General features: G+C 39.6%; 1 protein-coding gene across 2 annotated transcripts in view; it reads right to left on the minus strand.

Moving 5' to 3' along the window:
* Positions 1-27910, minus strand: part of Ccdc93 (coiled-coil domain containing 93) — a 73534-nt gene that overhangs the window by 23461 nt on the left and 22163 nt on the right. For both annotated transcript variants that reach the window (XM_013020712.1, XM_013020711.1), the window contains exons 7-11: positions 19929-20029; positions 14966-15002; positions 13477-13569; positions 13038-13088; positions 12168-12254 (exon numbers count right to left, since the gene is read on the minus strand). In XM_013020712.1, coding sequence (XP_012876166.1) covers positions 12168-12254; positions 13038-13088; positions 13477-13569; positions 14966-15002; positions 19929-20029 — 369 coding nt within the window. The remainder of the gene's footprint in view (positions 1-12167; positions 12255-13037; positions 13089-13476; positions 13570-14965; positions 15003-19928; positions 20030-27910) is intronic.

A 27910-nucleotide genomic window follows, 5' to 3' on the forward strand; every position in this document is an offset into this window, starting at 1 on the left:
CTTTTTGCTTATGTGGTGCTGAGGAATCGAACCCAGGGTCTCATGCATTCAAGGCAAGTGCTCTACCACTGAGCCACCTTCCCAGCCCCATTCTAGATTCTTAAGTAGGGAAATAACAAGGTCATAGTACTATCTTCAGAAGACCATTCTGGAATCATTGAGAGAATGATGAACAGATTCACTTTTATCAAATATTATAAGCAACCATTACAGTGAATAAGCACTTAAAAGAACTTACAATGAAACTGAGTCTCCTAACTTACTTTCCCCTACTATTTTTTTTTCTTTCTGTTCTTCTAGTGTAACAGAGAATCTATCTGAAAGGTCACTGAGAGGCCAGGCAGAAGTCTTCTGTAACAGTATTTAAGTGAAGAGGGGATGAAGAAGAAGAGCTAAACAGGAATCTATAAAGACTTCCAGGATTGAGTGAGGTGAATAGGCAATGAGGCAACATTTGGAGAGAGAATGGCCATTGCTGAGAAATCACAGACATGATATGAAAACAAACACTTGCTTTGAGAAACCCTGAGAAAAACAAACAAAAAGGTCTACCTTGTGGTAAAGTATTTTGAGGGTTATGAGAGATAAGGCTTTATTAAACAGTCAACTATCCCTTACAACATTTTCTTTTCTACTAAAAGTACCCCGAATTCCATCCTCATCTTTGATTTTAAGCGCAAATGTAACCAATTGTATGCTGACTTGACTTTCCCTGCATGTTTTACCAGTGATTATAGGCTTGCAAGTTTAGAAGATGTACCCCTGGGGAAAAGAAATGGGAAGTGAGAAGGAGGAGAAATTGCATGGTCATAACCATCATTAATTTTGGTTAAGGATTTCTATGAATAATTCAGTAGCATTATTAGCAGATGAGTTTTGCTGCTTAGTAAGTCTGGAAGTGGGAAACAACCAGCTGAGCATGTTGCATTAAACAGTAAGAAACATCATTTTCTATCCTGTAGGCAGATAGTCTACAACAGAAATAGAAAACCTAAGCATTTGTATCACGACATATCTAGCCTTGAAACCTGAAACTTTGAAAAATGCCAACTAATATATTTCAACTTGTCAGATTTCTGGAAAAGGGAGTTACCTTTTAAAAATTAATTTTGGACACATCAGCTATTAATACCCTTAAGTCTGGGAATGAAGTGGTTTCTGAAAGCTATTTGGGAGCAGAAGGAAAGAGGGGGGAGGAAATATCATCCTTCCTTATTTCTACATCACTTTCCAGAAACAAAATATCCACTTTGACCAGATCACCCTGAATTATGTCATTAATTTGGCCACATTTGTACATTACATACTTAATAGCTTTTTTATTATTTCACAGGGCCACATGGCTGTGGATATGTTGATAACATACAGGCAACAGGACACTATTTGAGGGAAAGTAAGGAAGTAATAAGATCATAGAGAACCTTGGTAAGATCATTGGTTTTTAATATCCAACTTAGATTCCTTGATACTGATTTCCTGAGCACTTTTTAGAAAGTAAAAATGTTCAGAACCACTACTTTAAGGGGCCTAGCTCACTTCATTTATCCACTGTTTGGGACAGATAATGGAGCAGGCCCACTAACAGGTGGTGCTTCATTTCATAATACTAAGAGGAGAAAGTATCTGTTCTTACTCTGCTACTGTATAGGTTATTCAGAAGATCATTCAAACACAGACAAAATGCTTTCATTACACAGAAGAAATCCTGTAGTCTTTTCAAACTTCTATCACATCAGTATTATAGGATACCCTCTGAGAAACAAAGGCTTTCAAAATACTTTCAATACTAATTAACACATTCATTCTCTGTGGAGTCTCTTAAATTTGCAGTGTAAAGCATTAATGCACACCAGGATACTCAGTGCCATTTCCATATTAAAATGACTAATAATACATATGTAGGACAATTATACATATAAATTTGTAAGTTCCTACATTTTCCTTGGGTGTAGCCATAGTGTAATAGGAAGCTGATTTATGTAACAAGTTTTGGAACAGATAAAATAGTATTCCAGACATGAAGTGAAGAAAGTTCTCAACCTAGTTATTGGAAAGTGAAAATTCTATTTTTCAAACATATGTTTTATTCAGCAGTCTAATCTTTCTTTTTCAAATACCCCCTTAAAGCCAAGAGAGCTCAGAATGAAGAATGAAGTAGGTCCTTCCAGCAGTAAATCTCATCCAACAGTGTATTCACTAATAGTCACAATGGAAAAGAAAGCCAAAGATAATCATGTTGCATCCTGAACCACAGCAAAGCTGGGTAAACAGGAAAGAGGTAGCTTCTGAACCCTTGACAGAATTAAATACCATGGCATCTTGACTGTCTATTTGCAAGATGCAATAGTGTCAAAGAAAGCCAACCATCTACAAATACATCTTTTGTACTTATTCTGGAGAGAGGGCTCAAGTGCTAAACTAATTTTGTTCAGCAATTTCAGGTTAAGGACAAGCTTTCAAAACTACAATGTCGATTAAGATAAAATCTGATGCAGATTCAATGTTTTCTAATACTTGATAGTCACAACTTCTGTTCTTAAGAGGGAATAGATTTAAACGTCATTCAATAGAATTACTTCAGTTCCAAATGACAATGCCCAAGAGAAACCACAAATGACTACATCTACTAAAATGACATAATTTCACAACTGAAAAAGACCTGAAAGGTTACCAATATATTAACCTTTTCGTTGGTGCTGAGATCAAACCCAGTGTCTTGCACATGAATGGCTGCATTCCCACAGCTAGACCCAGAACTTCCTGCTTTCATTCCCTTCATCAAAGCATGGTCACTGAACTGGTAATAAAAGGATCACTATCTCACAAAGTGTCATAGTTCTCCATATGGATTGGAGGAACGTCAGGGTCTGAATCTTCACCAATCCTCAGTGGAAAATAAGTCAACAGATTAAATACAGTATTTATTTATTTATTCTAAACCCAAGAGCTCACATGAGTGTTACATAATTTTTTTGGAAGACCAGAACATGAAGTAGGAGTCCAAGACGGTACATGTACCCAATCGAAGTGGCTTTTTATTCCCCTGCAGGTACTTGTTAATCTTAAACTTTGATTTTTATAATCTAGTAACAACCACCCCACATAATCTTGACACTGGTATAAAAGCAAAAAATATACAATGAAGCTGGGTGCTGGTAGCGCCTGTCCATAATCCTAGCTACTCAGGAAGCTAAAATCTGAGGATTGAGGTCTGAAGCAAGCCTGGGCAGGAAAGCTCATAAGATTCTTATCTCCAATTACTGGAAAAAAAACCTGTAAGTAAGGCAGTGGCTCAGGTAGTAGTTTCAGCCTTGAGTTAAAACCCAGGCCCCGAGTTCAAGTTGCATGATGAGCATTAAAAAACAGCAACAAAAAACCACAATGAGACCTTGTAACAACAGCCCCATCTCGTCCTTCAATTTAAATTCATGCACTACCCAGATGGCCCAATTAAACTTTAAGTCAGGACTACATGTAAAATATGCTTGGAAGTAGCAAAACCATATTTTCCCTGGAAAAACAGGACTCAAAGAATTTCAGCAAACATTCTAAGGGATAGCAAGGTGCCAGTGGCTCACACCTGTAATCCTAGCTACTCAGGAGGCTGAGACCTGAGGATTGCAGTTCAAAGCCAGTCCGGGCAGGAAAGTCTGTGAGACTCTTATCTCCAATTAACCACCAGAAAACCAGAAGTGGTGCTGTGGCTCAAGTGGTAGAGTGTTCATCTTGAGCTGAAGAGCTCAGGGATAGAGCCCAGATCCAGAGATCAAGACAAAAAAAAAAAAATCTAAGGGATATATGGTGAATTCAAAGTGAAAACTCAAAAGCACAAAAGAAGTCAATATATCATGTCCCAAAACCAGTGAAAACAACAAAATGAGTGCTGTAGCCAAACACACATGAGACAATTGAAGTTATCTTTATCCACGGCTCTTACAGCTGTGTTTTCTACAAGAAGTTGATATGTTTCAAAATGGTAGCTGCTGTCCTCTGGACATCATAGCTTGTACAGGACATTTTAAAACCTGAGCACTGCAGACTGATAACACAGGGCTATCTACTTTCCCTCATCTACACACAGTCCCACTATGAAACCAAATATGCAAATACACCTTTCAACATTCTTGACTCCCACAAATGAAACTATGAATTGCAAAGATTCATATTTATACAATCTTATGGACTCTAGGGTTCACTCTGAACTCCACGGTAAGCAACAAAGTAACTCTGCTTAGGATACAATGAATCTTTAAGAGGTGGTGTGAATGGAATCTAGTAAACTGCATATGGGTAACAGAATCTTCTGAAATAAAACATTTTACACTTAAACTCTCTGGTGGTGAGCTAAGTGATATTCAAACCAACAAGGCTAATAATGTATCTTTATGTAAGCTGATGAAGATCTTGAAATTTACAATTTGTATGTATAACTTGAACAATCCACTAGGTTAACAATTCATCAGCTGAGACAATTCTTTGCCATTAGTTGTGTCTTCAGTTACTGTGTTACATAATCAGTCACAAAGAAGTCAGGAAACCTTGGAACACACTGGAAAAGCAAACTCATCTAACAGTGTTTTCTACATATTTACAGGGTTTCTTCCTCTCAGTTCTGATTACTTTTGACTCCTCCCACCTTCCTTGGCTTAGGTTTCTCAGACCTTATTATGTGTGGGGGCATAGTGGTAAACACCCAGAAAGAGGAAGAAGAAAAGATCTGAATACTGCATCTTCACAGACTCCTGAGGCAAAATTGACTGATTCAGAAATAAAAGCAGTTATCCTCCACATTCTTCTTAATGCCTGGATTATGCCACAGAGAAAAACAGTTCAAAAGCTTTTTGTTCCTTCTTGTTCCCTCCCTTCCTTCTGCAAATGTTTCCAAAACCCTACTGTGTTAGGCACTGGGAATATACAGTAATTCTGACCTTCATGTATAGCAACTGTTCTAATTCTGGGAGTAGACAAGAGACAAACGAAGCAGGACATTGTGAGTAGTGCCATGAAAGAGGTTTGGGTCGGGGGGAAGGGGAGGTGGATCTCCCAAACACCATAAAAGAGCCCATTTTATTTTAGTAAGGGGACTCACCCTAAATAGCCACTGGGGGAGTCTCATCCGCTATCCTCTACTGAATATTGTGCATTAGGCAGTAGAGACACAAATAGGAAAGATGGAATTGTGGTTTTCCAGAAGGGATTTAGAAATGACTTGTGTAATACCTGTGACAGAAGGTAAAGAAATAATAATGCTTAGAAATCCCTGTGGCCATGAGCAGAAGGTTCCTGGAAGAGCAAGCTCTTGCTATATTACCTTCCAATTCCAACTCTCCAGGACAGATACTAGCAAGCAGCTACTCAGGAGGATGAGATCTGAGGATAAGGGTCTGAAGCTAGCCTGGGCAGGAAAGTCTGTGAAATTCTTATCTCCAATTAACCACCAGAAAACCAGAAGTAGAGCAGTAGCTCAAAGTGGTAGAGTGCCAGCCTTGAGCAAAAAAGCTCAGGGACAGCAGCCCGGTGCTGAGTTCAAGCCCCAGTGAATAACACACAAAAAATTGGTTTTCAAGATGAGGTAAGGTGTCACACAGGTTCCAGCTCAAGAACAATTGTACAACAAAGAAGCCAGGAACGACTGCCTGTCATTTTCAGAGTATGCAGTACCTGGAGTACCTTCAATCAGTGTCCTGTGTGTCCCCATTCTATTTCACTCAACTAGGTACAATTTGCAGAGTTCTCCATTATGCCTAATTATTACCAGGAAAAAAAATAGTTCAATGTCAACTATGTCAATCCTTTTTCTTTGGGCGAATACTGACATTTTATGTGACAACACAGATTAAATGTCAACTGTCATCACTGCAAGGGCAATCAGACTGTGTTGGGGCTGCTGAATCTTTTCTGGGAGTGTTTGAAGACAGCATCCCTGCCCCCTGCCACACCTGGGGCATGATACATGCTAAAAGAACCCCACAGGGGTAGTAATTGCCTCACCTCACTGGGATAAAGAAACCAAATTGAACTAAAAAAAAAGTCTCCAGAATTATACTGCTTTTCTTTATAAATGCCTTCATTCACTAAGTGTAAAGGATGACGCATTTTGAAATCAGGGTAGAGAAATAACAACATGAGGACAGGTTACCTCAAAGGGGCAGATAATATACTAACAATTGATTCCTTTGGGTTGATTCCAGCCAATATATTAATAAACTTCCTGAGGGTGTTGGAAGAAAGGGCCTATGATGTGTTCACCACCATGTGTTAGTTTAGTGACAGGCCAGAGGGGCTGCCAATCACAGAACCTAACTTTGACATAACTGGCCTGGAGATTAACATATGACTCAAGCCCTCCTTTAGGCTTTACTACACCAATACAGGAAAGTATTATAAGACTGAAAAAGACTTTGTGGCCAGGCCTCCAATGCAATGACACAAAAAAGGAAAACAAGGTCAGGAGAGGGGAGGGCCATAATCAGCTGTTGAGTACCCAGAAGTTTGAGCTCTGGGAGCTGGCACAGCTCCTTTTCCATATGTCGCCAGCAGAATCTCCATCACTGATCACTGGCATGCTGCAGGCTCGGTGGGCTATAGCTAAAGAGTTAAGCGGAAGAACTGAAGGGACGGTCTTCCCTGATGGCAGCATCTAAGGTGTTGTAAAAATTATCCTGTGGCAGAAGACAGATCAGCTCTGATCACAGGTTATTCTCTAGAGGAGATTTTCTTCCCATTGTGTTTTCGAATGTGCATCTTTGGGCTATTCCCAGACTCTAATTACCTACTGAGACTCTTATCTATTCTCACAAGATTGAACTTCAAAATGCTGTAGAGGTTCTGACTAACAGAATCAAAAGACCAGAAGTAGTGGGTGCCAGGATTTCTTAATTATGGAACAGGAAAATTTCCAAAACCTTTTAGGAACAAAATTCTCTCCACAAATAAACTCCTTAGTGATCGAAAATAAATTTTGTTTTAGAAATACGGTGATTCTGGGCTAGGATGCTATACTTTAGGGAGCTTGTGGAACATAGTATCATGTGTTGTTCTGTAGTAACATGAAAAGTCACTTAGCCCAGACAGAAGCTTGCACAGCTTTCAGTAACCTATGTGTATGACTCTGTGTCCAGGCTCCATCGTTTCCCTTCTACTTGTTTATATGATATGTCCCCAGTAAGGCAGTCAGTGGGATGCTTAGTAGAGCCTGAAGAGGCACTGTCACTGCAAGGCCTGGGAGGCAGAATGACAGATGGCAGAGGCTACAACTGCTCCACCTAGCTAAGGAGACAGGTTTCAAAAGTACACAGTCCTACTAAGCACTGGTGGCTCATTCCTGCAATTCTAGCTACTCAAGAGGCTGAGACTTGAGGACCAAGGTTCAAAGCCAGCACAGGTAGTAAAGTCTGTGAGACTCTCATCTCCATGAACTACCAAAAAGCTGGAAGCAAATTTGTGGCTCAGATGGTAGACTAGCCTTGAGCAAAAAAGCTCAGAGAAGGTACTAAGGGTCTGAGTTCAAGCCCTAGTACCTATTCACATACACACAAAAAAGTACAAAGTCCTGTATTCAAACCTGGAGCTTACTAGTTACATAGTATTGGACAAATTATTCCACCACTTTAATCTACAGTTTTTTCACTAGAAAAATGGCTATATCACACATTTATTTACTGATCACTGGCACTGCAGACACTAAAAGAGGCCCTTAGGTAACAAAGGGTAAACCATGTTCCACATCCACATTAATAGGGAGTTTCAACTGCATATAAAGTATAAAGGTGGAGGCAGCAGAGGGTTACGAGTAAGAAGCAATATGTTAGACATCAACACCAAAAAGCACAATGAAGTTTCATTGAGTACATTCCAGGGAAAAGTATTACACAAGAGTATTACACAAAGAGACAAAGGGAGATGAAACTTCTTGGCCCAGAGCCTCTGGACATTCATAAATTATAAATCTGGAAGTGTCTTCAACATTCCTCTTTCCTGCTGTTTTATAGGAACCATATTAAATTGAGTTACAGATCTCAGAGAGTGGCTTAGAAACACATGGATTATTTATCATGTTGTACTGTTAGAAGAACTTGTGAATTTTACAAATGAAAGAAAAGCACATGTTTTCTACCTCATTTTATAGCCAATGCCTGTTGACTTTGCAAACACTTGTTCCAGATAGGCTACACAATTTATTCCTTAGTTATGACATATTTTTCACACTTCATCTATACTCCCCAAAACTAACTTGTCCTTTTTCTTTACTAAGAAAAAAAGTCTTGCTTGGGTTCTTCTTAAGTTTCACCAATGTTACCTCTTGAGCATTCCTCCATTTCATCTACTTCCAACACTTCTGTTTTACTGCTAAAATGTGAAGGCAAGAGAATCAATTATAGGTGAAATACAGTGCCTAATTTCACTTCAGCTACAGCAGTAAGGACAAGTAAACTGTGCACACGCCTAAGATGACCCGGTGATCCCATCTCCTGATGTTCACTGTGTAACCCTTTCCCCCTGAGTTCAGATAACAGCTGTGATTTGTTTCCAGCAAAAAGAAAATAGCAAAGGTGACATCTTGTATGTGATTACATGCATATGTTACAATATGTTACATGACACTGTAATGTCCATCCTACACAAAGATACCTTCTCTTTCCAGTTTCGATGAAGTAGGTTATATTGTTGAGAAAACCCATGAGGTAAGGAACTGAGGGTAGCCTCTAGCTAATTGTCAAAGAGCCACAAGAGTTAAATGCCGAGCACATAAGCATGGAAGTAGATCCTTCCCTAGTCTTGCGAGAGTTTGCAACAAAGTAATCTGCCAAATTATGGCCAATTTCTGACCGGTAGAAAGTGAGATCATAAGTTTACAGTATTTAAAGTTACATTTATGGTCATGTTTCTATGCAGCAAATAATTATAGAAACAATCTAAGAAGAAAAAAAGCAGCTTCTGCCATCTGAGAGCTAGCCTTGTACCATAAGCACTTGATGTTGCTGGGAGCTAACATGCATACATAACTTAAGTTTGGATATTATATTTAAACAACTTCAAGGAGCACCAACAACAGACCAGGCCACTGTGATCAAGGCAAAAGCATGGTCAACTCTATAATCACATTTGAAAATAAAGAATTAAAAATATCACCCAAATCACAAAAATGCCCAAATATCCCTTATACTTGCTATACAGTTTTTACCTTGATTGGTTCCTTTTCCCCCTATGTCTTATATATAGAATTAAAAAAAATAAAATTTATTGTGAAAATATTGAGCAAGGTAATGAATACATTTCTTACCAAGCATTGTTGCCTCCTCCTTTTGTTTTTCCCCTACCATCCCTTCCCTCCCATATCCACAACTATATTCCTCCCCACCCCCACTTAATTGTAAAGTTCATTTTTCGACATAGTGTCTTGTACATCTCATTGTTGCAATGAGTCATACAGAATTTATTATGATTCTTATTCTCAGATGCATCCTTTCTGATAGCATCTAACACAGAACAAAGTCTCAAACCTTTGACTTCTCCCAAACCATGAAACCTCTTTCAAACCTTGGTGGGTTAAAGGAATCCATTTTATACCTAGTACATAGCAAGCTAGACAAATGAACATAAAAGCTAGAAATGTCTAGAGCATGAGGAGATAGACAAGAGGGTCATTCACTACTGATAGTATTTTATATTGTTACAACTTCTATCTCAGTCCCAGAAAACCTTAGCAGAAACTACTGGTTCAATATCAGGTATTATCTACAAGGCAAGCAGAAAAAAATGTAAAGTCTAATAAGGAGGAACCCTTTAGTGAACTGTATTGTATTACTACAGGATTATACAGGTATCCAAATAAATGTAAAGTACAGAAACACAGAAATTGTTTCAGATATCAGGCAGCAGCAACAACAGTGAAATCCCATAGTTCAAGAGCAATAATGTGCCAAGCAGTGTTTGAGGCATTTAATCTTTTTTTTTAAAATTTTTTTTTGGGTCCAGTTGTGGGGCCTGAACTCTGCGCCTGGGCACTGTCCCTCAGCTCAAGGCTAGCGTTCTACTACAGAGCCCCTTCCGGCTTTTTTTCTTTTTGCTTATGTGTTGCCGAGGAATCGAACCCAGGGCCTCATGCAAGCAAGGCAAGCGCTCTACCATTGAGCCACCTTCCCAGCCCCGAGACATTTAATCTTTACAACTGAGAGGAAAGTAATATTCTCTTGTAGAAGAAACTGGGAAAAAGAAAATTAAGTAATTGGCCAAACTCACATAGCTGAGAAATTAAGACAAATGTGAACCAAGATACTATTCAACTCCACGTTAAGTTTATAACTACTGTACCATTCTACTACTCGCAGACATAAATGAGGACTGCAACTGTGCATAACTGTGGAAGTCTGGGTATAAACAGAAGATAACATTCAGATATGAATAACTGTGATACTAGAATATGGTTAATGGCAATTTAATTTTAAGAAACATCCATTTCAATGGCAAATAATCTTCTTGATGGAAACAGACAAGCAATGGGCATTTGACCTTTTCCAATTCTCCATACAAAGTTTAATTGGGCATATCCTTGCTAAGAGATGACACTGCTTTCCATTCAAAATTACTTCTATTTTTACTCTGTTCTAGAATAATGGAATGGAAGTGGAGACAGTCCAGGATTAATGGTAGCATGCAGTGCCCAAGGTGGATCAAGATCACTGTAAAATGGTGAGAAAAGAAAACACAGAAGATGGGAAAGAGAAGCCCAGGGGGAGATGTGGCAAATGTGGGGCTGACTGAGAGAGGAAGGGAAGCTTTTGGCTTCCTAGGTAACAAGAGGGATAGAAGAAGAGATGCATTTCCAACCCCCAGAGGAGCTGTCTCCTCACTTTCCTCCTACAACAATCAGAGGTCCTATCTGCTCATTACTGACAAGTTTAAACACAGAAATCAGTCTACATAGAAATGACAACCCTATCTAGTTGTGTTTTTTCCCTAAAAACTGGCATCAGGAATACTGAGGCAACACAGTCGGTAGAACAAAGCTATACTCTTGCTACCAGGTGTGGGTGCTAACAAGGGGCCAAAGTAATTTCTTCTGGAGAAAGTAAATGAATCATTCTTTTCAGGATTGTATCTACATGTCTTCTGAGTTTATTTTCACTTTTACCATAACCAAATGTTCTGTTTTGTTTTTTCTGGTCATATCTTGAATGACGCATTGATTGGTTTCATCCTTTCTATGTAGCAAATGGGAAGAGAATCTAGGAAAGTTGGATTAGAAAGTGCGTGTTTGGAAACATCTATAGTACTTAGGGGACAGAGCAATAAAGAAGCCCCATCTAGACACTGTCTCATTCATTGTCTTACTCAGAAGCCCTTTCCCTTGGTAAGAGAAGATCTCTTCCTGTGTTTACTGTAGTTTACATATCCCAGGTTACAGGCAACAATTTTCTCCTGACCATACCACCTGTTCAATCATTTCAGAGGAGGTGGAACTAGTTTGTTCTCAAGGCTTCGAAGACAAGAGAAGTAAAGCTAAATGCTCTATCTAGCACACAACATTTTAAGAAAGTAGACTGAGTGTGGATGAGAAAGGAGGGATGTAAAACAATGCCTTGTAAATCTGAGCATGCCCACACTACATCTCAGCCAGGCCAGAGTCAGTTAGGTGCATAATGATTAATCACTCCCTTCCTGAAATATTCAAGGTCCTACTGCCTCTCTCAGGATGGAAAAAATTTAATGCTGAAATATGGTTGTGAGGTTTTGGTTCATTCTATACTCTTTTAATAAAGCAGAACAAAATTTTTTTGCCTTGGGCTTGGCTGAGTTATGGGGTTTATCTCCTAAGTGGCAAAAAGCCTCATTCTTCAACCCAATCACCAAACTGAGCTCAAGTTATAAGATCTGTGATAGGGAAGAAAAAAATGCTTCTGTTTTACCTCAGGCAAGGATGTATCAAATGTGATCACTGCTCTCAGAGACAGATTTTCTCTTAATATTTATAGAAAAATGGGTACTGTAGAACAAAATTAATTTAGCTAATGGGCAAATGCTGAGGGCTGAGCATGGTAAAGCCTAGTATCTGTGGTTTTGACAAATGTGGCAGATAAATTAGAACCAGATTCCACACTGCAGGGGAAGGGGAAGGAAGTCGAACAAAGCATATCTGATACAAACTCCAGCAGACACCCACCTACCTTATCTGCATATTCAGACACAATCTGCTTAATCTCAGCAGAGCAGAGGCCCACAATCTGGCCCACGGAGCTCGCGGTGAGACGGCTCTGCAATCACATGAGTTCTCAAGTCCATGGCTTGTCTTTGACAGAACTAGAAATCTTGAACACTCCATATTATTGAAAACCAATATTCCAGGGGAAAAAGACAATTTGACTTTGTCTACTTATTCATGGACAGGGGAAACAACAGGCTAGGCTAAGGACAAATGTCAGAGCCACCAGTGCCCCATCTCCTGAGTCCTACACTGATTGTACTAGTTTCCTGGGCTCTGGTTACCCCAAGAAAACCGTGCTTCACTGCTATGTCCCAAGCCCCAGCTTCTTAAGGGTCACCAAACAGAGCCTGCAGGGCATTTAGGAGGCTAACGATTCAGGGAAGAGCAAAAAAAAATCTCAGACCCTAAAATAACTCTTTACTGACACAGTTTGTTACTGGTCTCAAAAGAAATGATCCTTTCCAAGCACATGGCAAAACCTCAGGACAGGCCTTGAGCTCTAGAAAGATCAATTATAAACATCGTGTACCTAGTTGATATTGGAAGGAAATAAAAACTAGGGGCTCCTTGCACAGGTGGATCCTATGGTTATGGAGAGGCAGGGCTGGCTCCAGTTCTACAGAGGTTTGGTGATATCTTCTAAGTCTCCCTCTTAGAGGGCAATGCTATGACTTACAAAAAGCTCTCCCAACCGATGATCCTACAATTAGGCCTCACTACTGAGGAGAGGGCTTTAGAGAAGGTGGTTCCCCAGGAGGAGACCCTCTATAGCAGAAGGGATTCCATGTCCTCATCTCCACATTCCTGTCCCTTTCCTCCCACAACTCCTTACCTCCTCATTAGCCATGGCAGTCATCTTGGTCATCAGTGACTGAATACGCTGCTGGAAGAGGAAAGGAAGGAGCAGCAGTGAGCAATTCTGACCATTTAAGACTGAAGTAAGTGCCTATATAAGCTCTGCCTAGCCCAGGATTTTGTTCCTTAATCTTGTTTAGTGTGAGCCTCACAACAGGTGATGAGATGAAACTGCAAGGTGTGCAGTTTCATCATTTAAATGATGTAAACTAACAGTGATACTCACAAGACAATATGCTGGAAATGAGGAGGGTTGGGAGGAGGGAAAGGGAGAAAAATGAGGGAAGGGATAACATGTTAGACAAGAAAAATAATCACTACCTTACTTATATAACTGTAACCCCTCTATATATCACCTTGACAATAAAATTAAACAAAACAAAAAACCCCAAAACCTCAGAGGGCTGATCACATACCTCTTCAGCTGCTCGGAGCTCTTCTTCTTCATGAGCATCTGATTTTTCTGTAGCTGAGAGCCCTGCTGCAAGTGTTGTTTTCTTGTCCTCAGTCTGGAAAGGGAGATGTGAGAACAACTGAACATTGGAGACTCAGCAGAAAAAAGACAACATTGCAAAGAGGTACAAGCCTGTGAAAGAAAATACATTTATCTGGAGATGTATTAATCTGGAGAGCTGAATTGGTCTGAGAGAGTACGGACAGTTCAGAGGCTGACACTCTAGTCAGAAGATGAGCAGCCCAGGTAGGAGTGGTGAGACTCATCTGTTCCCAAACTTCTTGATTAAATGAATACCAGGCCACACACAATCTCTAAACTTGCCCTTTCTCTTTGATGAGGTCTTCCCTCTACTTTAAATTTCAGAGCAGATCACTGAAACCAACAGCAGTGCTATTTCAAACTGCCAGCTAAGACCTACTATGGGATATGAAAGTAATTTAGTAGGAACAACTAAAATTTATATAAATGAAAGTAATACAACATATCAGAGTGCATAGAGGTAAAGGTTCAGTACTTAAGTCAGTTTTGATTCAGTCATAAAAAATTTAAAATAACTGTCTAAAGGACAAAGCTGTAAATGGCTTCATCTGTGGATCAAACTGTATACTCTAGATGTAGGTCTTAGGTTCTCAATGTATTATGACATACTCAAGACAGTCTGCTCAGTTTTTCCTTGAACTTGGTTGCCAAGTCTAGAGTTCTTGGTTCTCATTACATCTCTTCCATCCATCTAATTTAATTATCTCTGCAATGTGTTTTATGTTCTCTGAACATGTGCCTCTTTCCTGGAAAATAGGAGTATCTTCCTTATTGAGTAGTTTCAGTGAATAAGTACATGCAAAGCCCTTTAATAAAGGTCTTGGGACACAATAAGGGTCTGGTACTATAAGATTTACCTGCCTGCTCTGTTGGTGATGATTACGACTCATTAAGACTCCTTCATAAAATTGGAAAAACCCATCCTGACTTCTCTGGCTCGTCCACACTTTGCTTCCTGATGCTGGACAGGACTATTGATTTATTCTATCTCATTGTTAGCATCCTGTTCTCACCTGTACAGAGGCCTCTCATCATATGGTACATGTACTCTGGGACTTCTGGAAGCAGACTTAACACTGCAAGACTCCACTTAACTAACTCTGAGGCCATGGCTTCAATCAACATCCTTACCTCCAGCCCTAGGATGAGATGAGACTGCTATGTTTTGGCTGCATTGTCTGCAGAGGTGGCAGGTTGAAAAGTCCAGGACAGAGATGCAGGAGCTAAAGGCACATCTCTGCTCTGCCTGTTTTCCCAAGGCCCAGCACTTGGTTAGCAGCAGCCTTTCCCTCTTCCTTCCTGGGTTTCCCAGTGAGCTGTTGCTCAACTATGACTATCAGGAAGAGGCCCAAAGAGAGGAGGGTTGCCATCTCTCAAGTATTCTCTCCTACTGTTGATTCTTGTCTTACCTTTTCTGTTTCACTCTGGCGGCTAAGTCCGTATCTCCTGCCAGCCACAAAAAAAAAGGATTTCAATTACTATTAAAAAATCACAATAAATTATAAACTCATTTTTTAAGATTTTATAGGAAAAACACAGAAGAGGACTTAGGCTATTTGGTGTTTATCAAAAACCATATTCTACCAGTTTTTGAACAAAGAGCCAGCCATGCTATTTGCTATACAAACATTGTAAAAGAGAACATTCGGGTACTATAGAGTACAACATTTCGATAAGTGCAGTTATTACTCTTTGAATCAGGAAATGTATTTCAGAGCCACAATATAAGCTAAAAGCTTAAAAACTATCTGTGTGAACAAATGAGAATGTGTTTGCTCAAGCTGAACATGCTTTCTAGTATTACTTCAATAACAGTTCTGCAAGTATTTTATTCTTATGCGTAATCCAAGCATGATGTCAGTAATATGGATTCACTTCACACAATCTTAAAAGTTAAAAACACACAAATGCCCTTTACTTTAAATTAGTCTATTTTCTGGCTCTCTTAATCTGTATCTTAAAAAAACAAAAGCAACAATGCAAAAACTATTCAATGAAATAAAAGCATGAAATGCAAAAGACCTAGCCTTACATACATACTTTAGTTTGTAAGGAAATAAAATTACATGTAACTATTTAAGAAAAACAAATTGGGGAGTTCACTCTACTCTTGCTCAGGCTATATCTTAAGTATGCTGCCTCCACTGGTCTGGAGCTTACAGTCTCATTCCCTCCTACTCTTTGTACCCAATCCTTACCCAACTTCACACTGGCCTGATTCACATCTACTAATGGAACATTTTCCATTGGGAGAAAATAGGACTGCTTAAGCAGCCTCATGTGCCTTCTCTTCCATGGCTCTGCCTGTGAACTACTCAGACTCACCCCTGTAGCTCCAACTACATCCTGAACAGGGAGCTTTGCATATACTGCTCTCTCCTCTCCCTAGTTACCTCTCACTCCTCAGCTCTAAAGTAGCTTCTTCAAAGCTCCTATCATATGTGTGCAATGCATATAAGCAGTCCTGACTGTTTATCCTGCATCTGCTTGTATTTATTTCATTTCCCAACCTTCTAGTTGCGTGTCTGCATCCTTTTCCTTGAGGGCAATGACCCTACTTTTTTATTTTGTATTTCTTATGTTTGTTGAATAAATAAAATAAAAAATGCAGGAATCAGTATGTCATAAAAATTATTTCATATTACTTCCAATAGGTTGCCATCTAACTAGACAGACTAAAAAGTCACTACTGGGCAGCAGGCTCATCTTTTAGGCACAAATTTACAGTTCTGAAGTGTAGCCAACTTAATTTAAGGTTATACTTTGAGTATCTACACAAATTCTGTAAAGAACCTTATGGCACACTCGGAATGGCTTAATCAGTATTGATTGCAGCTTTCTATAATGCAAAGGCTGGAAAACAAGAGGCTACTTTCCATACCCATTGGGACCTTGGATTCTGAGTGCTATGGAGGTCCCAACCAATCAGATACACTTAATAAAGCTGGACATGTGGAGTAGTTAAGTAAGGAGAAACAGAAGATCCACTGTGCTGGCATGGGCTACACCAGAAGTAGTCTGGTTCTGGGCCAGCAACTGTCACAGTGGTTTCCTGGTTTCTGCAGAAGTAGTGTATTCCCCTTGCCAGCAGCTGTAGCACCAGCTTCCTGACTCCTCAGGCTGTTAGTCAACTTCCTAATCTGGAGCCAGAGGCAGCACCCTTAGCTCAGCTCAAATGTGAAGCACAGGAGTCATCACTGGCTGAGCCTAGTTCCCATCACTCCCTATGATCAATGAAGCCCTTCTGCTGAAACTCATATGCATTCCATTTTGCATCAGGGAACCCAGAACTACAGGGGGTCTGGTCAAAACTTCCCATTCCAGGGCTGGGAAGGTGGCTCAGTGGTAGAGCGCTTGCCTTGCATGCATGAGGCCCTGGGTTCGATTCCTCAGCACCACATAAGAAAAGTGAAAAAAAGCCAGAAGTGGCTCAAGTGGTAGAGCGCTAGCCTTGAGCTGAAGAGCTGAGGGACAGCGAGCCCAGAGTTCAGGCCCCACGACTGGACCCAAAAAAACAAAACAAAAAAAAACAAAACAAAAAAACCCCCCAAAAACAAAACCTTCCCATTCCTTTAAGTATCTTTGCATCTACAGCATTCTTTGTTCTCCAGGCCTCTAGTCTGAGGAGAGACTATCAGAGCAGAAGATACCCTGTGGCAAATAGTCATTTTCTAAAGCCCTGAGAATGTTATAGATTTTCCAAATAAAGCAGCAGACAACTAAACCTGTGTGACCCAATTTGCAGACCCATCTATTTCTCCTTCCCAGACAGAGATTCTAGGAAAACTACCCTGACCACCTAAAACTAAGTTACCCTCCTGTGCTTCTGTACTTATACTATAAGCACTCATTGCCCTGTGTAGAATAATCACCTCCTATCTTGCCAGGCCCTGCCTTTTGAGCTCCTAGAGGAGAATCTGTGCCATACATTATTGTTTTTTTGTTTTTTGTTTTTAGTGAGATGTAATTTATATAATATAAAATTTGCTATTTTGAAGTATACACTTCAGTGGTTTTAAGTGGTGTGCAACCATCAACACAACATTGTGTAAATCCAGAAAGTTCTATCAACCTAAAAAGAAACTCTGTACCTATTAATAGTTTCAATCCTACTCTCTCAGTCCCCAGCTACCATTAATCTACTGTACAGATTTGCCTTCTGGACATTTATGTCCATGAAATCATGCAAGATGTGACTTTTTGCATTTGGCTTCTTTCAATTAGCATAATGTTTCAAATTCATTCATGCTGTAGCAAGAAATATTAATTCATCCCTTTTTGTGGCTAAATAATATCCCACTATAGAGGATAACATTTTGTTTAACCATTGATCAGCTGGTAAACATTTAGGTTATTTCCATGTTGGAGCTATTTTGAATAAAGCTGCTAGGACCATTCCTGTACAACTTCAGTCATGATCATATCCCCACTGCCTAGTTTAGAGCCAGCACAGAACAGGCACTCAATATATTTTGCTAAAGTGTCCAGCTAATTTTTCTAAAAGCCTTTTGCTCCATGTGACATGAAAGCACTGCCTACATGACAAAGAAGAGCTATAAATGAGAATGTTCAAAGTAACCACTACTCCATCTCCCACAACCTCATCCTCTACATGACAGATAAACAAAAAAGAAAACAAAACATGTATTCTAAAAGAAAGAAAACCTGATGTCTTCATTTAGTACCAACCTTACGTTTAGAAATTGTCCTGAGTACAACCCCAGCAGCAGGAACAAACCTTTTGATCTTTCTCACATTCACATTTGAGAAGGATCACACACAAAACCTGTGCCTTGTTCTGTTCCATAAAGGGAGCCAGGCTCCATGCTGGCCTCAATTTACATTGTCCAGTCCAGGATGGACAGGTACTTCTAGTTTACCCAGCCTTTGCATTGTGACAACAAAACTATCAACAACAAATGTATTCTTAAAGGTCCCATGTGAAAGAGAAATTTAAAGCAAGATATTGAAATGTTGTTACCATAGCTTAGTGAACCGACCAATTAACTGAATCCGGCATTTTTTCATCCCTAGGAGTATGATTTTCTATAAAAATGGAAAAATGCCAATACAAACAATCCAGATTAACAAATCCCACTACATTCTCCTAAATGTTCCCTGGCCTTGGATCATGTGACCCAGAGTTTCTCTTTCCAGCTTTGGCTTCCCAGAGTTGTGCTGCTTCCCCTGGTCACCTGGGAGTTAGGCTTGGATAGAGGTACCCCAACATGGTTTCTGGGGCAGGAATCCTGAGAATGCAACCCATCCATTTGTATAGGGCTCCACACTCAGAAGGTCTTGAATGTAGTTACTGTTGTTGTCCTAAAATTCTCTGTCATCATTAACAATTCTCAATAAGTGGCCATGCATTTTCATTTTGTCCCGGATTCCCAAAATATGTACCAAGTGCAGGAGGTACCTAACTCAAAGGAGCACTCACTTCTCAGAAGCAACTGGTAAGCTTTAACTGCAGCCACCACACTTGGTTTGGGGCCAGAGCTACCTCAACTTCTTTTGGGAAAGACTAGTTTGATGCTTGGAAGGGAAATACTTGACCTCATACTATTATCTCAAAACAAGTAATAAATAAAAAGTTATTGCCTTTCCTTGGGAAGCTGGAATAATGAAATCTAACTTCCTCTGGTTCTCTCTAGTACCTTAGAGGAGCAAGCCATCAGCTGCTCCACTCAGAAAACTGCTAGTAGAGGAAGCAGTTAGTTTCAGCCATCCAACAAGAGCTGGGATGTGCAGCAGAGCTCTCCCAGCACAAAGAAAGGAAACAGGAGGAGACATACTTACATCAAGGGATCAGTTATCCTAAGTAGAGAATGCATGACATTAATGAATGTTAGGACCCAATGTCAATCAATGCAGAGAATTATGTCCTTGTAGTTTTTTAAAATGAAAATTAAAGATATGTGGTAGAGTGCTAGCTTTGAGCACAGAGAGACTCAGGGATAGTGCTCAGACCCTGAATTCAAGCCCAAAACAAAAACAAAAATAAAAGCAAACAAACAAAAAACTTAGTATTAAACAGGTGAAAATGTTTCCATTTCTTCCATTACTAAAGATCTGAATAACGGCAGGTCATGAAGGGCACATTGGGTAGCCTCTGCAAATGCTCCAAACCCCCTAGTTTCCTAAGCACGGCAGAGCCTGGTGCATGTTACACACACCTCCAGGGAAGAACTGCAAAGACTACCCATTGAAATGGGTAATACCAGAGAGAAAAGTCCCTGAAGCTGAAAAGTCTGCCTGAAAATAGAAAACTTAATCAGATAGAAGCCAACCCCACTGAACTAAATGATGCAATTTAAATTAGCTGTTCTTTTAAATGGTTTTATAAAGTAGACACTAAGACCCATTCATTACCTGCCATATTCCAAAAGTGTAGCATGGATTCGAGATTCTTCATCAAGTAGCTCCTCTGCTCCCTGCTGGCGTTTATATTTCCGACGAGGCTTGTAAACATCCTAAGTGGATAAAAAAGCAAGTTATAGGATGTGAAGAGCTCTTCTGAACTATCTGCTGGGTGTCTTCAAGCAGTTAGGGGGGGAAGGTCTTTCCCATCAAGGCCTAAGGAGTCCTTACTTTGCTGCAAGTCTATGGGGGACTCAGGTAGCTGCCTTCAGGGACTACTGAAGACACAGAGGCAAGGTTGATGAAAACTCTGGTGAGATACATGACTTGACTATTATTAACTGAGATAATTTGCTTCTACCTATACACCTTGTTGGCTGAGAAACAGGAAAGGTTTTACCATAGGAAAGCAAAGGTCAATAACAAAAGAGGTTCCTTTGTTCTTCATTTTTTATTAAGAGGATTTGTGGTCACTAACAAAAATAAAGTACATAAACATATGACAACCCATCCCACCCAACAAATACTGCTGGTGTTCATTGGGAGCCCTGCTATATTGTTTACAGATGGAAACACAGCCCTTCATACCAAGACAAGCGTAAGTAATGGGCCCGTGAAAATGTCCAGAAGTACATCAGCTTTTTGTTATTTGTTTATTTAAAATTACAAAGTTTTACAAATAGCAAATGGATATACTCTTGTAAAAAGCTTCAAATTTTCCCCACTGATAATTCTGGTAAACTTATTTTTCTATTATTCTTTTTTTTCTATTATTATTTTATTTTCTGTCATGAAAAGTTTCAATCTGTGACATACATTATATAATGTTGATAATTTTGTCGAAAAGAGAATGGAATGTAGCCTGGGATGATGCTGGAGGCTGTTCTCACAAATTGCTGCCACAAGTGTTCCCTAGTTTGCTCATGATTTCTACATGAATTGGAAGCTATAAATAACATAAAAGAGATTCATATGAAGTGAAAAATATAATAAAACTGCATGACGCAGTTACTGTGTATAATTTAATTTCCACTGAGCTCTGCTATTGTAACAGTGCTATATAATTGAGCTTAACTGCTATCTTCCTTGGTTACCACTGAAAGAGTCAATGACCCAAGACAGGAAATTGGCTTCTTCTATAAAAGGACTGGCTTCCAAACAACAATACACTGAAACAAAGAGGTAAAAGCAACCTTTCCTTTGCCATACATTGACAATGTTAACTTTTATATATACTTTACACTTTAAAGTTTATACTCATGTATACATTTTACCTTTTGCACTTTCTAGTCACTATGAAGAGGTAGGGCAAACGCTATTATTTTCATTTCACTGCTATGGAAACAGAATGAAATAATAGTATTAGGTCTAAGACAGTATTAGATTAAGGGCTGGTTGCAGGGGCTCATGCTTGTAATCAGGAGGATAATAGTTCAAGGCTAGCCCAGACAAAAAGTTAGTGAAACTGTCTCAACAGACAAATCCAGTGTGGTTAGATATACCAGTTATCCCAGCTAGGCTAGAGGCAAAGGTAAGATAAATTGTGGTCCAGGCCTATTTGGAAAAATAAGTAAAGCACAAAAGGGCTAGGGGTGTGCCAGATGGTACAGCATTTTCCTAGCAAGCACAATGCCTTGAGATCAAACCCCAGTATAAGTGTTTTATTTTCTTTTTGCTTGCTATTGTTTTTAATGTACTTATAATGTACTATGTGATTTTTTTTGTTTCTTTTGTATGTTCTTCCCCCATGGTATAACCCCTGTTTTCACTGGATTTGATTCCTGTGCCCTGCATCTTGTATATACATTTTTATAATTTTGGGAGGGGAAGGGAAATAACAAAATGCTTATATAAGAATATAGGGTGACCCATTGTAACAATGAGATGTACAAGACACTATGTTGAAGACCAACTTTACAACTTCTGGGGGACGAGGTCGGGGAGTGGTTAGGGAAGAGGTGGGGAGGTGGGGAGGGAAGGGATGGTAGGGGAAAAACGAAGGAGGAGGTAACCAGGCTCAATAGAAAATGTCCTCATTAATTTACTCATGTAACTGTAACCCCTCTGTACAGTATTTTTACACTAAAACCATATAAATAATAAAAGTAGAATTTTGAGTCACAAAAAACAACAAAAAGAGATAAAAGATAATACCAGGTTCCAGATACCTTTGTTTCTAACCTCAAAGCTTTTCCATTACACTAACTTGCTCCTCACAGACCTTTTAGCCACTGAAGAGCCAGAGTGACTCTAATTTTAAGGTAGTTCTTCAGTTTCAGAAAAGCCTGGAGCTCCCTGATAACCACAATATGAGTCAGGCAATCACCAAGGAAATGGGAATAGCTGGAAAGAACCTAAGATAAGCAGAACAAAGACCCCTTGCATTTCAAACCCAAAGCGTGACCCGCCAGATAGCACCAACAAAGTGCTATGTCTACAGTATCAAGTGTCAACCAATCACGTGTAGGCCTAAATAAAATTCCCAAGCTTGCTCACAGTGTATTATAAAAGCTGTGAAAAAACAGAGGTCATGGCCTTTCTGCATAACCAGCTGCGACTGTGTGCACGGAAGTCCAGGCTTGAGCTTGCAATAAATGACTCTTCTGCTTTTGCGTCAATTCAGTCTCCATTGGTCTTTGGGGGTCCCTCTCTGGGCATTTCACCACCACCAGTCATTTCTTCAAGATATCTCAGAAGGCTTACTGTATAAACTGTATTGCCACATGCATCATTATAATGGCCTGCATAAGCATTGAAGGGCTAATGTCCCAGGTTTCCAGGCCTACTATAAAGAACTACTGTTATGTCACCCATTAAAACAAAAGAAATCAGGAGTACTGATGCCCTCTCCCACCTCTGCCACTAACAAGCTCCATGAGTTTCCCTCTATGGGGGTCTCAGTTTCCTAACATATAAAGTAAGGATAAACAGAACTTGAATGACACTCTTGGTCTCTCAGTCTTTGTGTTTTATCTTAATCCTATGAATGTATGACTTGGTAAATCATTCTATCAGTCTAAAGCTAGAAATTAATATAAAAATATGCCATGCTTTACACAGGACTACCCTCTTTTTATAAAAAAAAATAAAGGTATAAGAGACTCAGTCTTTTTCCATGAACAGTAACAGCTTTCATTTTTAATGATAGATTTATGCCAGATAGGCACAGACTGCTATATATACACTGCCCATTTGATCCTCACACCTTTGAGGACAGCTAACCTTATTTTCTGTCTATATTAAACTCAGGTAGACAGTGGAGAGTACAAACAACCTGCACGCAGTTAAGTGCGCAGTAAGGAAGTAAATGATAAGCAGAGGATAATACTAGAACTTGGACTCAGAAGTACTCCAACATGTTTTATACCTTAATTCTGATCATCCCTCATTAGATTCTGGTATTTTCCATGGCAGATGATAATGGACATTTGAATGGCATTAAAAAAATTAAGGTGACCCCTTTGTAAAGCAGAGAACTCCTACATCATGAGATCAGATCTGTATTCACAGGTCTAGTTGCCAGTTAAGTCACCTGTCAGAATAATACCTTTTGAGCCCACATTCTAAATGTTGGGGCAGAAAAGTAGAAGAGCACAGTACCTAGTCAGCAACTGCAGCAACTCACTGATGGCTGCCCTTACAATGACAGTAGACAACTTCTGTATTGAAATAACAGAGCAGGCATGAAGCAGTCACTACCAATCTAGCCTTCTATATCAAAGGCTCAGTGGATCTGACCATACCCATCTTAGCAGGAAGTAACATTTCCAAGTTGCTTCCATACCATAACTGCTCATTCTCATGTTTTATCCAACTCTGACATCCCTCAGCCTAGGATTCTTAAAATCAATCTGCCTCCTCCACCAAGAGGTGAGCAGTGTCCTGAAAGATCTCACAAGAAAAAACAAACAAACAATAACTAAGCTTCTCTCATAACAACAGCCAAAGGAGGGCTTGAGATTAGAGCAATAGAAATCTGAGGGATAGATAGATGACATTATTTGTGTACTATTTTCTCCAGAGATAGCCCTATATCTTGTTCTTGGTCTATTTTTTTTTTTCCCTAAACAGGGCTTGGTGTGTGAGTCGACCTCCTACCTTTGAAATCTAGCATATATCCCTTCTCAAATAGTTTAATTTTGCAGTAAGACTAAGGTGTGTTGTATAAATAAGATCAAGAGAGCTTCTGTGTCTTAGCCCCTGGGTTGTTTAATGCTTTGTAGTGATTTTTACCTCAAAACTCAGATGTACAGACATCCAACTACTTTAAACACATCCAAAATCAGCATATATTTAGCCATTTTGAAAGTGTCTATTTTGCATACTCTTCAAAATGCCATCCTTTTAACTGTATTTACACCAGGGCAGGTTGGTAACAGCAAGATCCTTCTGCCCTTCAGAGATGTGACCCAATTCCTTATGTACTGCTGAATACATCACTTTATGGCAGAGCCTCCCCATGATCCTTGGGACTACTTCCTTGTCTTCTTCTACTCTGGACAGTAGCTCCTTTGTCTAAAGTTATGGTGTATGGGAAGTGAGATGAAATTGATGGATATGGGGACTGCCTACTCAGAAGAGAAGGAAGTGGGTTCCCACATGGCATTGACTCTCACATCTACAAATGGGAAAAGTCATAAGAAATGCTGCAAGAGATGAATAACACCTGACATAATGCCAAAATAGGTGCTAAAAATGTGTGGCACAAACTGGGGAAAGTAGAAAAGCAACAGAAATTGTTGGGGGGATTCAGATGTAAAACAAAAACCTGCCTGTCTTTTCTAGCTCTGTAGCTACACAGACAAATTATCATCCTTTTTTATGTTTTTCCCCCCAGTACTGGGACTGAATTCAAGGCCTCAAAGCTTCCTAGGTAAGTGCACTAGAACTTGAGCCATGTTGCTCGCCCTTTTTTCATTGGTTAGTTTTTTGGGTAGTTTTTTGGTTTTTTTGTCTAGATTAGCCTGGACTATGATCCTCCTATTTGTGCTTCCTCATTTATCTGTGATAACATGTATGCTCCACCATGCTCAACCATTGTGCTCTCCCATAGCTGAGATGAGTATCACATCTCACCATTGGTTGAGATGCAGTCTTGCAAACTTTTGCTCAGGCTAACCACAACTATCTGATCTCTGTCTTCTAACTAGCATCAACTTTTCTGAGCTTCATTTTCCTGATGTATAAAGTGGAATAATCTGTAAGTCTGTACTGCTGAGGTAAATGCCTGACTAGGTGCCAAGCATATAAAAGGCACTCAGCTCAAAGCACATGCCAGCCATACATATTTTATAAAAGGCAAGAAGGTCTAAAAAGTAGGCACTTGTATGGCTGAACTTATTTTATTACTTAATTTTCAATTCCCAATTAAAATTTAGAATTCTAGATTCAGCAATTAAAAAACAGACAAGAAACGCTGAAAGATGCCTGAAAGTCAAAACTCAGAAATATCTGGAAGCATAAAACCTGAGCCTTGCAAGCCATACCTGTCACCTAAGACAGGTTTCCTCCTCTGAACAAAGGTAATGATTTTCCTTGAAGGAATGATAACAAACTGTATGCTATCCAATTTTGTTTTACTGGGTCACAAAAAATAGACCATGAATAAACACTACAGGCTCAGAGTATTTTGCAAACTTTTGGGACTCTCAAGCCAGCTAAGAAAGTGCCAGAAGAAGTCACAAGTGCCCAAGGTAATGGCACATAGCTAAGAGCCTAAGAAGGCAGCTTCTCACATGTGTTTTCAGTAGATAAGAAAGGAAAAAGTAAAACCCTACTAGCCAATCCATAAAAATTCCTTACCATAAATGGTAAAATGTGTTGCTGTGAAAATGCATTGCCAAATAACAGAAGATAAAGTTCACTTACCAACTACATAATACAAATTCTGCTGTTATTTTCTTATTAGCTGAAAACTGCCTTTTACCTAGGTGCTCCTAGCACAGTGATTATACTAAGTATTGAATCCATCACTTCTGCTGTGACTTTGCACAACCTATGTGATCTATCTGGATCTTAGTTTTTTCATTTGTAAGGAGGTACTCTCTGTTTCAAGAATCAAGAGAGATTCTAGATAAAATCAGATCAATGTTTAGGAACTACTTACTAGTCATTATCATTACCTCCTTAAATGTTATTTCCAACCAGAAGTAGACTTGGAGAAAAAACAGACTCAAAAACAACAACAACAAAAAAGCCAATTTCATTATAAATGAGAAAAAGAAATTACCTGTCTGATTCTAAAGGCCTGAGCTAGTCCAAGGTTATGGACATTCAAGGCCATTTCACTGAGAAGGCGATTGACAGCAATATTGATCTTTTTAAAAATTCTGAGTTATATAGCCAACTAATGTATAATTTTCTACTTCCCAGGACTTGCTGAGATTAATATGTGATAATATTCAATTAAGCACTAAAAAAAAAAGCTTAGCTTGGGTTACAGTATCTGAATAAGTTAAATATACACTAAGTATAAAATCCGAATAGCCTAGGTTTTATAGGAAAAACAAAATTTCCCAGGTCCTGGCCTCAGAAGTAAAGCTATTACCTAGTTTTCCTACTTTCCAACAACACAATGTCACTTAAAACAGGTACTATCCTTCATAAAAATATTAGGTGGAATCTTTAATAGAATACCAAAGATTCTATATTGGCAATAAAAAATTACAATTATATTTAAATTATGATTCTAAGTCAACTTAAAAATACACAGAACAAACACATTAGAATGTTTTATGTTATCTTTGGGATCTGAAATGTCCCCAATGGTCCCCAATGCAGCAATGTTCAGAGGTAGATCTGAATGCTGAGAGCTCTGCTCTCTTCGTAATACTAGTCCTTTAATGGATTCCTATCTTAATGGGGCACTGGAGGGGGTAGAACTATAGGAAGTGGGGCCTAATTGGAGGAAGAAGGTCACTAGGGTCATGTCACTGAAGGTTATGTTTCCCCCCCTTTTTCCCATCCCTCCTTCTGCCTTCTAGCTGCCATGAGCCAAGGAAATTTGCTGTGCCACACTCTCCATCAGATGTTCTGCTTTGCCAGAGGCTTCCATTAACTTAAAAAAAAAAAGGAACTTACAGTCACACTCTGATATTGTACACTAGTAATCCTAGCTACTCAGGAGGCTGAAATCAGGAAGACTGCAGTTTGAAGCCAGCCTGGGCAAAGAAGTCCATGAGACTCCAATTCCAATTAAACAGCAAAAATGCCAAATTGGAGGCATAGATCAAGTGATAGATGACTAGATATAAGCTGAGTGAAAGTAAAAGGTCCTGAGTTTAAGCACTGGTACAAGCAAGAGAGAGAGAGAGAGAGACAGACAGACAGACAGGCAGACAGACAGGCAGACAGAGAGACAGAGAGAGCAGAGAGGGTGAGGAGAGGAGAGGGGAGGAGAGGGGAGGGGAGGGGAGGGGAGGAGAGGGGAGGAGAGGAGAGGAGAGGGGAGGGGAGGGGAGGAGAACTTTTAGGGTATTCTAAATTGAACATCTAACTCACAGCCAAGAAAGAAAACCACTCTGGTAACCAGGCTCTGGTGGCTCACATCTGTAATCCTAACTACTCAGCCTGGGCAGGAGAGTCCATGAGACTCTTATCTCCAATTAATCACCAGAAAAACAGAAGTGGAGCTGTGGCTCGAAGTGGTAGAGCACTAGCCTTGAGCCAAAGAAGCTTAGGGACAGTACCCAGGCCCTAAGTTCAAGCCCTAGGACTAGCATGTACATCGAGCGTGCTTGCGCGTGTGTGTGCGTGCACGCGCACACACACGCACACACATACACACACAAACCTAATCCAGTGTCATAGAATTATTTCTCTTTACTATTTAATACTGCCACTAAATCAGAAGACAATACTTAATTTCAAGTACCCCTATCTTAAAGGTGTTCAATCCCACCCATTTCAAAATGGAGTTAAGTAAAAGATACAAATTACAATTACAAACTGATAGACTTTTTTGTTTTACATGTGCACATCTATCTTTCATCATC

The sequence above is a fragment of the Dipodomys ordii genome, unplaced genomic scaffold (genome assembly GCF_000151885.1).
Source record: "Dipodomys ordii isolate 6190 unplaced genomic scaffold, Dord_2.0 Scaffold52, whole genome shotgun sequence".
NCBI lineage: Eukaryota > Metazoa > Chordata > Mammalia > Rodentia > Heteromyidae > Dipodomys > Dipodomys ordii.